The 11,544-nt window shown below is 41.3% G+C and overlaps 1 protein-coding gene across 1 annotated transcript; it reads right to left on the bottom strand.

Annotated features, from left to right (window-relative positions):
* Positions 1 to 993: 993 nt before the first annotated feature.
* Positions 994 to 11,236, bottom strand: csf1ra (colony stimulating factor 1 receptor, a). The gene is made up of 22 exons (XM_026357794.1): positions 11,033 to 11,236; positions 10,614 to 10,736; positions 8,862 to 9,143; positions 8,424 to 8,711; positions 8,206 to 8,342; positions 7,969 to 8,134; positions 7,659 to 7,860; positions 7,177 to 7,292; positions 6,932 to 7,043; positions 6,628 to 6,827; positions 6,216 to 6,307; positions 5,948 to 6,074; positions 5,736 to 5,840; positions 5,401 to 5,511; positions 5,120 to 5,279; positions 4,937 to 5,019; positions 4,684 to 4,787; positions 4,382 to 4,504; positions 4,177 to 4,288; positions 3,979 to 4,078; positions 2,776 to 2,887; positions 994 to 2,453 (listed from the first exon to the last, which is right to left on the bottom strand). Exons 2-22 carry the CDS (start codon positions 10,663 to 10,665, stop codon positions 2,307 to 2,309), a joined length of 2,931 nt encoding a protein of 976 aa, XP_026213579.1. The 5' UTR covers positions 10,666 to 10,736; positions 11,033 to 11,236; the 3' UTR covers positions 994 to 2,306.
* Between the last annotated feature and the right edge of the window lie 308 nt (positions 11,237 to 11,544).

The following is an 11,544-nucleotide window of genomic DNA, read 5'->3' on the forward strand; positions in this document are numbered from 1 at the left end:
TCTCAATGGGGTTAAGGTCTGTACTCTGTGGTGGCCAATACATGTGTGAAAATGATGTCTCATGCTCCCTGAACCTCTTTCACAATTTGAGCCCAATGAATCCTGGCATTGTCATCTTGGAATATACCCGTGACATCAGGTAAGAAAAAGATCCATCAATGGAATAACCTGGTCTTTCAGTATATTCAGGTAGTCAGCTGACCTCATTCTTTGGACACATAACGTTGCTGAACTTAGACCTGACCAACTGCAGCAACTCCAGATCATAGCACTGCCCCCACAGGCTTGTACGGTAGACACTAGGCATGATGGGTGCATCACTTCACCTGCCTCTGTTCTTACCCAGATATGTCATCACTCTGGAACAGGGTAAATCTGAACTCATCAGACCACATGACCTTCTTCCACTGGACAGTTCTTAACCCAGTTTTAGTAGTTTCATCAATCTCTTTGGATGTTTTCTTATCTTGGTTCATGCCAATAATTTGACCCTTCTGAAACAGATTAACATCTTTTCCACGACCACAGGATGTGTCTTCTGTCATGGTTGTTTAAGAATTTAGAGGCTACTCACTGCATCAGTTACTGTTAAAGAACTTGTTGCCAGCTGAAAAATAATCATCCATGCAGTAATTAACCAATGGGAGGCTCATACCTATTTGTTTAGTTAGTTCCAGGTGGTGACTTTTTGAGGGGACGGGCAGTGTATAAAAAATAACTAACTTTAGTTACACAAGGGAGAAAAAAAAAAGATCTTCTGTAACCTCAGTAATGGAATGAACACTTCCCTACAAAGATTTCAGAGTTGTGCAATGTCTAGCGAGACTATGGGAAATGTTCCAGAGGAAATGCAAATTGGACGTTATCCAATACAAAATGGGAAGTGAGGAGAGAAGAACAAAGGCGACACAGTGACTATCTGCACATTTGTGTAATACAGAATGTATGGTATAAATATCTAACATACACAATACATTACATCCCTGTAGCATATACATTTTCAATGTTAAAGCTTTATTTTAATTTGTAGCTTTTGCATTGATTGTCACACAGGCACAAAAACACAACACATACAGCTTATGATATACTGACATACTACTATCTGCTCTATAGTTTTTCAGCAAAAAATAGATAATTTTTGATTTACATCATTAGATATATACAGTATCAGACATCTTACAGCTGTTCCATTCACAAGCAAGCACTATTGCCTGAAGTTACACAAATTTGCAGTCTGTATCTCTCACGTAGCTTATGTGTTTTTCTGAAATCGTCGTGAAGTTGGCACGTAGGCTGACTGCTACATATAGACATTTATGAAACTTACATCCAAACAGTCGTCTAACGCCACAGGAAACGAGAAGATTAAATTGGGCGACTCACACGCACACACACACACAAAAAGTCCTTTCACATTGTCAGACGTGAAACATTATTTATCTGATCCATTACACATCCACAGATTTCCCTGCTCAGTTCAGCTGCAATTGCTGCTCCTAAATCACACTGAACGCTGGTTAATTAATTATTGGACTGAAGTGGAACAATCACATGTTGCCACCAAATAACAGCTACTGTAAGTGTGGCGCACGAAACACGACCCAGTGACGAAAGACAACCAGGTCACTCTGCTGTCTCCATAGCTGCATTTAGCCTGTTTAAACCAGGGAAACACTTGCACTGATCAGATAATTAAACCTGGCTTGGCTACACCACCGACGATGAGCAGCGCTCATAGTTTTAGAAGCAGCGTTCGGGTTGCTTCCCTTGAGGAACTTTACATGCACTAAATCGATGAAAAGGAAGTGAACCTGCTGACAAAAGTGATTGAGATCTCCTCAAAAACAAGTCATTTGCTCTAGAAACTAATAATAAACACTGTATACAATTAAGAACAATCTCAACAGAATAGAATTTTCCTTTGGATAAACAGTAACACACCTCAAAGACATAACAGAGGGAGAGACAAACAATCCGTTGGGGATTTATGTTAAGCATAAGGCACAACTTTGGATGCACATGTGGTTTGTTGACATGTTTCCTCCTTTCATGTCTGTCGTTGCTGGATGTGCCAATTTCTAGTCATGGTCTGCAAACAAGCAAGTCACATGTTCGCTGCAGCTGCCTGTCTGTCTGGCGAACAGGCACGACAGGCAAAAAATAGCTGTGAAGGCGACTCTGCAACTGTCCAGTGGTAAGAACAAGCTATTGGTACTTGGGCTGTGAACTACAGCTGATCCCACTCTCCTGACACTTGGTGATGGGTGATGGGTGACTGATTTATGATTGATTGGTGGCTAGAGATTTCAACAAAACTGGTAATTGTTGGTCTTCATCAGAGGCTGCTCCTCTTCCTCTTGGTCACAAGACTGGTCACAGGGGCCGTCGCAGCACTTGGGCTCATCACATATTTCGCCCGCTGTGATCTGCTGCTGCACATTCTGGTACATTAGCTGTAGAGCGACATCATTAAGACGGTGGAGTTATGGTGTGATTAGTAAAAGAGGTTCAAACATCTGGCCTATTTAAAACATTATTATTGTTTCATGTCTGACAGAAGATGTTTCTCTGATACTTTTTTTTTTTTTAAGTTGTGAATATGTCCTCTGGGAGCAACACCCAAGTAAGATTGTATCACAAAAAAACCCAATTAATGTAATTGGCTTAATAGCACAGCTTATTCTGTTGTTGAAGGGGTGCAGGGTGACCTGAGGACATCATGTTGCTTTGCTTTCACACATGCTTTGCTACGCTATGACGTTTTGAGAAGCCCACCTGCTCTTGCTCATGTTGGACCCCAAGTAGCCTTAATATCATTTGACTGATCTTGCTGAACGTTGGACGCTCTGTGGGCTCCAGATTCCAGCACATCTTCATGATTGTGTAGCTGAAACAGAAGTGAATCATACTTAGAACATAGATTCCTATAAGAGAAATTCAGCAGGCAACAACAATAGAATAATATAACAACAACAAAAACAACTATAATAATATTAATACGTTTATACACTTGGTTTTCAGAGGGAAATGGTAAAATCAAAAAACTGTTTTAAGTCAAACAAGAGATATAAGGACATGCTTATGGAGGCGGTGACGCAGTTTGATAAGAGAGACCCGTTCATAAGAACTCCTCCTTTCAAGTCTCATTTTGTTACCGTGAAATACCAGTTACATGGCTTCCTAGCTTTGAGATCATGTGGCTAACAGGCAGAACTGAGGCCTGACTCACAGCAGAACAACAAATGATTAGGCCTTGACTCAGATTCAGTCCCCTCCATTTCCACAGTGCAGCTATTCCAAGTGGTGTGACAGCCACGGCAAATCAGCACACACTGATGTTAGGGCTCTCTGAGACACTGTGAAAAAGCTCTTTTTATTTTCTCATTTCGGCAGCTTTTTAAGTTTACAGTTTGGGTTTGTTAAGTTGAGGTTGGGGTTGAGAGATCACCCAAAGCGAGTGAAGTAAAATCTGGAATAATGGAAGCACTTCATGAGGTTACCTCATGTGTCAGTTATTTAAGATGTTAGATAGGGTGGAAGATGGGCAAAGAAAAAAGGGATCTTTGTTCAGTCGTGATGAACATTTGAGAGAACATTTGAACTGTCTGGTGGTTAAAGTCAACTTAGGATCAGCTATTTTTATAAAACAGTCTTTAATGTTAACGCTCGTAACTTTAAATGATACTGGTTACTGTGTGTGAGCAGCTGATCTTACTAGTTACTAAACAGAACCACAGCATCCCTTCTACTTTTCCTCTCAGTCTGATAAGTTGAGCGCTAACATTTTACCAGCTGATAAAAATGAAACCATTATTGACTCAATTGTGAAAACCCAGCTGATAGTCACTTGATACTCCAGTAAAACTCAACTGATAATCAGGTGACACTAAGTAGAGTAGTAACATTGGCGGGACAAAAAGCAGCCGTGATCCATCCCCGTATGAACCAGACTTCATGTTGTTCAAGTGTTGAGCTTACATCTCAGGTGGGGCATAGACTGGTTGGGACATCTGGTAGCCGCGCTTCACCATCTTGTAGAACCTGGAATCCACAGCCATGCTCGGGTAGGGGCTCTTGCCTAATAATGAAGAATACAGTGTAAATTTAATTTATAAAGGCGATCATGAATGAAAAGTAATGAAATACAGGGAATCTGCTGTATGCTTATGTTCAGACCTAAAGAGAAGATCTCCCACAGGAGGATGCCGTAGGACCAGACATCACTCTGGACAGTGTAGACACAGTCAAAGATGCTCTCTGGGGCCATCCACTTCACTGGCAGGCGAGCCTTTACCCACAAGGTTAACAGGAAAAAAATATTTTTCAAACTTAGTTCAACTCACATAAGTAAAACTTGTCTCTGTTCTGCTCAGGCTCTTACGTTTCCCTTCACCACATAGTTGGAGTCATTCATGATGTCACGTGCCAGACCAAAGTCACAAATCTTTGCCTCTCTGCGGTCAGTCAAGAGGACATTCCTCGCAGCAACGTCTCTGTGAATACACTGCAAACACACACAATGAAAGACAATTACACCAGTAAATGGAGTAAAATACGTAAGAATGACACTGAGTTATTGTCAAGAATGTAATGATGTAACATCCTTCATTGATTAATCACTGATCTATAGAAAACAATCAGATGTATTTACATTGAGTCCCCTTTAGTGGTAAGTTCACTCACATTTTTGGCTGCCAAAAAGTCAAGGCCCTGAGCCACTTGAAAAGAAAATCTCAGCAAGTCATCAATATCCAGCGGCCAGTCACCAGTTTCCTCAGACACAGACTCTAAGAATGAATCACACAGTAATAATGTTAAATCACCCAGGGTCAGGAAGTAAAGAGGGTGAGTGCATTTCAATACCAGTGTGCTGCACAAGTGCGCAACCAATTGTGTGTACATTAAACAGGGGGATTGTGGTGAAGGATTTTTTTACCTCGAGATGATTCTACATTTGGCTGCTGGATGGGTCTCATCTCCAAGTAACTGCTCGAGGATTCACTGGAGATCCCACTGTCACTGTGAGAAGGGAAATAAAGAGGAGAGACACAGCGGGGTTTCAGCAGAAATACATACAGAGGCCGAATGTTACACACGCTACGCACGTTTGGAGATGTACCTTCTAATGAACTGTTTGTAATTGCAGATGTTCTTGTAGTCACTTGAGTTCTCCATGATGTCGGGAATGTTTACAACAAAGTTCATAAGAGTCTCTGCTTGGCGGAGGAAGTTCAGCAGGTCACCAAGGCTGCAATACTCTGTGATCACAAACACTGGTCCTGATGAGGAAATACGCATGTTACAGTGTCACCCTTTGGACGAATAACATGTTCTTAAGCATATGACATATGAGATTGTCATCAACAACTTACACAGGACAATGAGAGGATGTTGCCTTACCTCCATATGTGCAGGCTCCCAGTAGATTGACAATATTCTTGTGGTGACCCAGGTGGCTCAGGATCTTCAGTTCAGACATTAAAGCCTCCCTCTCATCAGAATGGGCACTGGCTGCAGAAGGATAACAGAGATTTTCATCATTCTGTTGAAGCATGTAAAAACTCTTTCGCTTTTAACGTTATTGTTCAAGTCACTAATGGAAATGATTACATCAGAACTAGTCAGACCTAGTATTTTTACATTATCTTGGAACATTTTGATATTTTCTAATCGACTTCCTCATGTAAACATATGCAGATCTCTGCTTTAAAACAGAGCCGTGAACATTACTTCACCTTTTAACATTTTCACAGCGACACGCAACACATTGTCCTCCTTTCCTAGACCATAGGCTGTGGCCTCAACCACCTTTCCAAAAGCTCCTGCTCCCAGGATCTTTCCTAGTAGAGCAGAACATGTGAAAAAGCATTTTGAGTACAAGTGCAAATGATTTAAAATGAGAGCACTGAAGAGCATTTGAATGAATTTAGAATAACACTCTGCAAACCTAGCTTCAGCTTGTCTCTCGGGAACTCCCACTTCTCGTTGTAAGGCAGCTGAGTGGGGTCAATGAAGGTATAATTGTTTCCATCTCTTGCCTCAACTATCTTCCAACGGATCTCATACCTGGGTTTCTGATAACAAAAGCAGGAGAAAGAATGGGAGAACAAGTCAAAGCAACAGACTAATTAATGCATCTTAACAAGATTTAACCTGGACCACCTCTATATTTTTGGGGTAATTACACATTAGAATTACACTTCAGTATATCGTACCTGCTTATATTTGTAAAACAGAAAAACCAGTAGCATAAGGAGGATGGTCAGAATTCCTGCTGCTCCCATCAGAATGTAAATGAAGAGGTCCTCTGCCAAGTTGGAGAAAGATCGATATTAATAAATGATTCTAATGTAGCCTGTGGGTGTGTCATACTGTTTTGTTTGTCACGTTGGAAATTTTGTATATTGTTTGCTTTGGCATATTATTTAACAAGTTTCAAAAATGCATAAACACAAAATAAACAAGTTTCATAACATGTTCAGCTACAAGGAAAGAGATCAGCTGACTATGAGAACATCATTTTACAAACCAGATTTGGTTGGAGTCACCATCCATGCACAGCAACCAACTGAGAAGTGCAGGGACTTTGTTAGCATCTTTTAAAAGAACAGATGATAAACAAGTCACCTGAAACCTCCATGGCAAAAGTGTCACTGCTGACACCAACAAGGTTGAAGGCAACACACTCGACTGTCATCCTCCGACTGGATGGCCCAACAGTGAGGACACTCTCCACCTCCACAGGCCCGTACTCCTCCCTCTGGACCTCCACTGTGGGAGCCTGTAGAGGGATCGCCATCTGCAGCCCTGAGATGTTTTCATTGCACCTGCCTCATTGCAACATATAAAACAATTAGACAAAGGGCAAAGGAATATTACATCCATGTGTGGGTGAAAGTGTCTCTCCTGTTCCCTGTGCAGTGATACTTACGTAGTCCTTATCCCAAAACACTGGTACCAGATGATTCTGGGAGCAGGATAGCCAAACGAGGTGCAAGTGAGTGTGGTTACATTTTCCCATCTCACAACAGCAACAGGTCTCTCTGCCAGTCAGACAGAAAAAAATTTAGCTTGACTATATTTCCAGAAATAACTATTAGATGTTGTTGGGCTGCAGGATCTATTTATCTATTGGCTGTAGTTACTGCTTTGATTTGTGTTTAATGCATCACTTACGATACATTTGGACTTGAAATGTGATGGATGCATTCGCCAAATCACTCCTGGCGTAGAAGGTGTACTGGCCCTGCTCCCGTGCATTCATTCTCTTCAGCTGCAGACTTGCATGGTACCTAAAAAAATGAAGAACCAACAAAAAGCTTTAAAGGGAGAAAAGAGGAATGTCTACAGAACCATAAGTGACTCATTCTTTGAATTCAGACTGTTCCTATGTATCACCGCTGAGTACGTCAACAAGCTAAAACCAGAACATCCTTCTTCTTTCTACCGGCAGTTTCATGACCGGAGGATATATTATGACCTTAGTTTTTCTTGTCTAATTCACCAAAAATGCACCGACAGCATTTCTCTGATCCAGAGTAGCTTCCCTTTCTACAACATACTTGATTAAACTGTGTTATGAGCACGTAAGAGAGCAGCTTTGGGTTGTTGATATTAATTTTGTTTGGTCTACATGAGCTCAGATCTTGGCCTTGTACCTGTTGTTGTATTGGATTAGCTTGTGCTCTTGTGTGGACGTGTTCGGAGATGTTGGCGTGTGCCATCTGTGCTCTGTTATGCGGGGGTATGCTTCAATAAACACACTGAGCTCCAGATCTTCTCCCTCGTTCACCTCAACTGAGAGATCCTTGTGGGCCAGTTTTGGGGACAGCTGGGGCAGCAGTCTGATGTAGGGCTTATCTATTCAGAGAAATCAAGACAAGAGACATAGTTGTAGTTTGCATTTACTAGTCTTTATTAGCTGCTCCAGGCTCTTCAGTATCATTCATGGAGATTTCTGTGGCTTACCCACAACCAGCAGGTATGTGGTTGAACTATTCACCCCTGCTTCATTTATACCGATGCAGGAAATGTTCCCTGTATCTGCCAGGTCTACAGCAGAGATGGTCAGGATGCTCTGAATGTCCAGGCGATTTTCTCCACTGGAGCGAACCAGCTCCTCGATGACTGGTTTCTGCACAGAGATAAAAAGTTAAAATCACAGTTGCAGCTACACTTAAGAAAACTAAAAAGCCTCATACTGACCGACTTGGTGGTGTATTTCCAGGTGACATTGTAGTTGAAGTTGGGGTTGTGTGTGGTGCAGCGAATTTTGAGCTCCTCCCCAACTATGCGCACATATTCATCTGTCTCCAGGAAGACGTACGGAGGGAAGCGAAGCTCTAGAGCAAGTGGAAAATAAACTCAGTGCAAATACCAAATCAAAGAAGTCAACATCATTTCTAACAGACAAGTGGTCTCACTCTGAATGACGTTGATGGAAAAGGCCCTGGAGGTCTTTTCCACCCCCTTGACCCTGGCTGTGCAGACGTAGTCAGCGTTGAAGCTGGGGTGGAGGCTGTGGATGAGGATACCATGGTGCCGATAAACTGTAAAGTTCATCCCTGGCGGCACAGTGGTGCCGTTGTCCATGCGTAGGCCGAGGTCTGTGGCTGCCGGGTCAGTCAGTAGGCAGGGCAGCAGGTACTTCTCACCCTCTTTCTCTACAACCCGCAGGGATGTGCTGCTGGTCCAGAACACACGATCTGGATCTAGAAGAAACAGAGATTGGAAGAACTCATCATAGAAGGATGTAACCACCGTTGATAGTGATCCATTTAGGCACTTGCAAGTCAGTATTATTACGCTTGTGCTACTGTTCTTGACACAGAACAGCAGGACTCTCGTTTGTCTGAGCTCACCTTTTACGTACACGTGCACTGAGGTGGTCAGGTTGCTGTACTTAGGCCCAGTGTAAAAACACTTGTATGTTCCAGTGAATTCTGCCGACGGATTCTCCACCTTGAAGGTGCGGACATTTCCAGTGCCCTTGGAAATGAAGCGTCTGTGTTTGGGTAGCCTGGTTTGCCAGTTGACAGGGCCGTCACCCTCACACTTCAGATCCAGGGGGGACCCAGGTTTGACTTCAACCTCTGAACCTACAACCTTAGAGTTGAACTTGATCACTGGACACCTCCATTCAGCTGGGAAAGAAGTAAAACACTAATCAGTTACATATATTATTTAGTACACACATAAATTTATGTACTATACTTTTTGCAGTGGTAACACGTAGAAATAAAAATCTAAAGATAAGATAAGATAAGTTAACTGAGAACTATGGGCTGTCTGTCTTCATCTCATCTTCAAGATTCAGATTTCTTTTGGAAGTAATCTTTTGAATTCAGAAAACAGACTGGTGCCTGGGACCTGAACAACATTCCTCAATCCCTCTCACTTCTGCTTTTCACAGTGTTGCTAACTCAACACTGAGATATAAAAACTGTAAAGACAGGAAGTTTCAAATATGATGCTTTAGTATTTTTAGTTGCAGCCTTTTGTCAAACAGCCAAAGATAAGAAAAGATGTAGATTCAAGATTTGTTGAGACGTATGAATTAATTCATATGTTTTTAAGTTTTAGTGTTGAAGAACAGTGCTCTCTTTGATAGTCTGTAGTGAAGTTGAAGTCTCTTTGATAGTCTGTAGTGAAGTTGAAGTCTCTTTGATAGTCTGTAGTGAAGTTGAAGTCTCTTTGATAGTCTTTAGTGAATTTGGAAATTATTCTATACTTGGAAAAGTAATTTGTTGCATTTAGGGGATGTTTGGGGTACAAAAATGTTTTTTGGAAACTTTGACCGTGGAAACACCTTTCCTGTAAATCCCTCATCTAGAATTGAAACTACACAACAACTAAGGGTTCAAATAGTTTCTATTTAGATGTTTGTACAGCATGTTTCAAAGCTTGAAGCAGAACTGAGATTCCATGTTCAGCATTTTACCATTCCCCACAAGATCAAGTAGAAAGACTAGAAACGAAATGTAGATGGAAACCAATCAGCATTTTTGTCTTGAAGATCTTGAATATTGGAGTAAACAGTTGCCTCTCCCCTCAACTGTCTAAATAACAATTCATCTAATCTTAAAATGATCTTAATTAATACAGTAATCCAAGCTGATTAATTGAGTCAAAATTAAACCAAACAGATGTCTGTGTGTGCTGCAACACTAAACATGATATTGCAGCTTAATATAACACAACATGCATCTGGTGTCCCGAGTCCCCCACACACCAGAGAGAGAAATCCCCCCAACGCTGACAGCGTGTCTGTCCTCCGTACTGTGACCTCATTAAATATACAATACAAGCAAAATAAATTTATACAAGCCTCACGGTTGACTAAAACTTTTTATAGTATTCTGTATATAATTGGCTAATTGTTGCATATATTGATTTTAAAACTTTGATCTATTCTCATGTGAACTAAACCTTTAAGAGGTTTTAACACACTGGAAATGATAATGTTTTTCTCCATTATTTTAGTTCACGTTGTGGATTACACATTTAAGTTTACAGTAGATTTGAAAAAAAGAAACACACACAACGGCATCTACACTTAAAACATGAACCACAGTAGCTGTTTAATTAAAAGTCAATGTTTGTTGGGACAATACCTGAAGCGGCAGAAGCTACGATCCCCAGCAGCAGAGCGAGGTAGCAATGCATTATGGATTAACTCCAAACATACAGTTTGAAAGTTGATATTTGCATATGCTACAAAACCTTCTTCTTTTGAGCTGTGGTGATGGAGAGAATAATGAGAAAAAAACACCCTGAAAGTTATGTTATCATCATCGTCTTGATGAAATCTTCTCTGTCAGGCAGCGTTGCCAGTAAAGATGAATCTATACTGAACCACAATGTGTAATACTTCAGGATTCTTACATTAAAATCAGGAAACAGACTTACACGAAAAACTTTGAGGAAGCATTTAAAGATTACATTTGGGGAATTAAAAAGTTGCTACACCTCAAAATATAAATTAAATAACATGCATAATGAATGATTACCAATTGATGTTAAATGCATTCACCTGCAGATGAGGGGTCTAAATCCTTCCCTGAGTTTGATGTTTCCCGCATCCAAAGCTGACACAAGAGTGTCTTCTTCTCTTTCTGTTTGCCTCTTCCCTTCTCCTGTCTTGTGCTTGCTTTACAGTCTCTTCGCCACAGAAGTCACGCAGCAAACATGAAGTCTCTCAGACAGCAAGTGGTGGAGGGTGGAGGGAACTGTGTGTGCGTCGGGAGGCGGATGTGCTCAACAAATTAATGTGCCAGTTTGCCAACAGGAACGGGGGCAATTCTCCCAAAAGAACTGTGAAGGTGAGACTAATCGTCTCCCATCATTGCTGAACCATGGCTTTTTGAGCGGGAAACGGGTGAACTAATGGGAGCGGGAAGGAGAGAAAAAGGTCTCTTAGAAATCTGACCCAGGATTTAGAGAAAGGCACTGAGAGATATGACAGTGGAGAGTGAGTAAAAGCCATTTTAAAGTCATGGCAGATGTGATTTGTTCTGAGTAAAAAATTCACATCACAAATAAAAA

The sequence above is a fragment of the Anabas testudineus genome, chromosome 10 (genome assembly GCF_900324465.2).
Source record: "Anabas testudineus chromosome 10, fAnaTes1.2, whole genome shotgun sequence".
In the NCBI taxonomy this organism is placed as follows: Eukaryota; Metazoa; Chordata; class Actinopteri; order Anabantiformes; family Anabantidae; genus Anabas; species Anabas testudineus.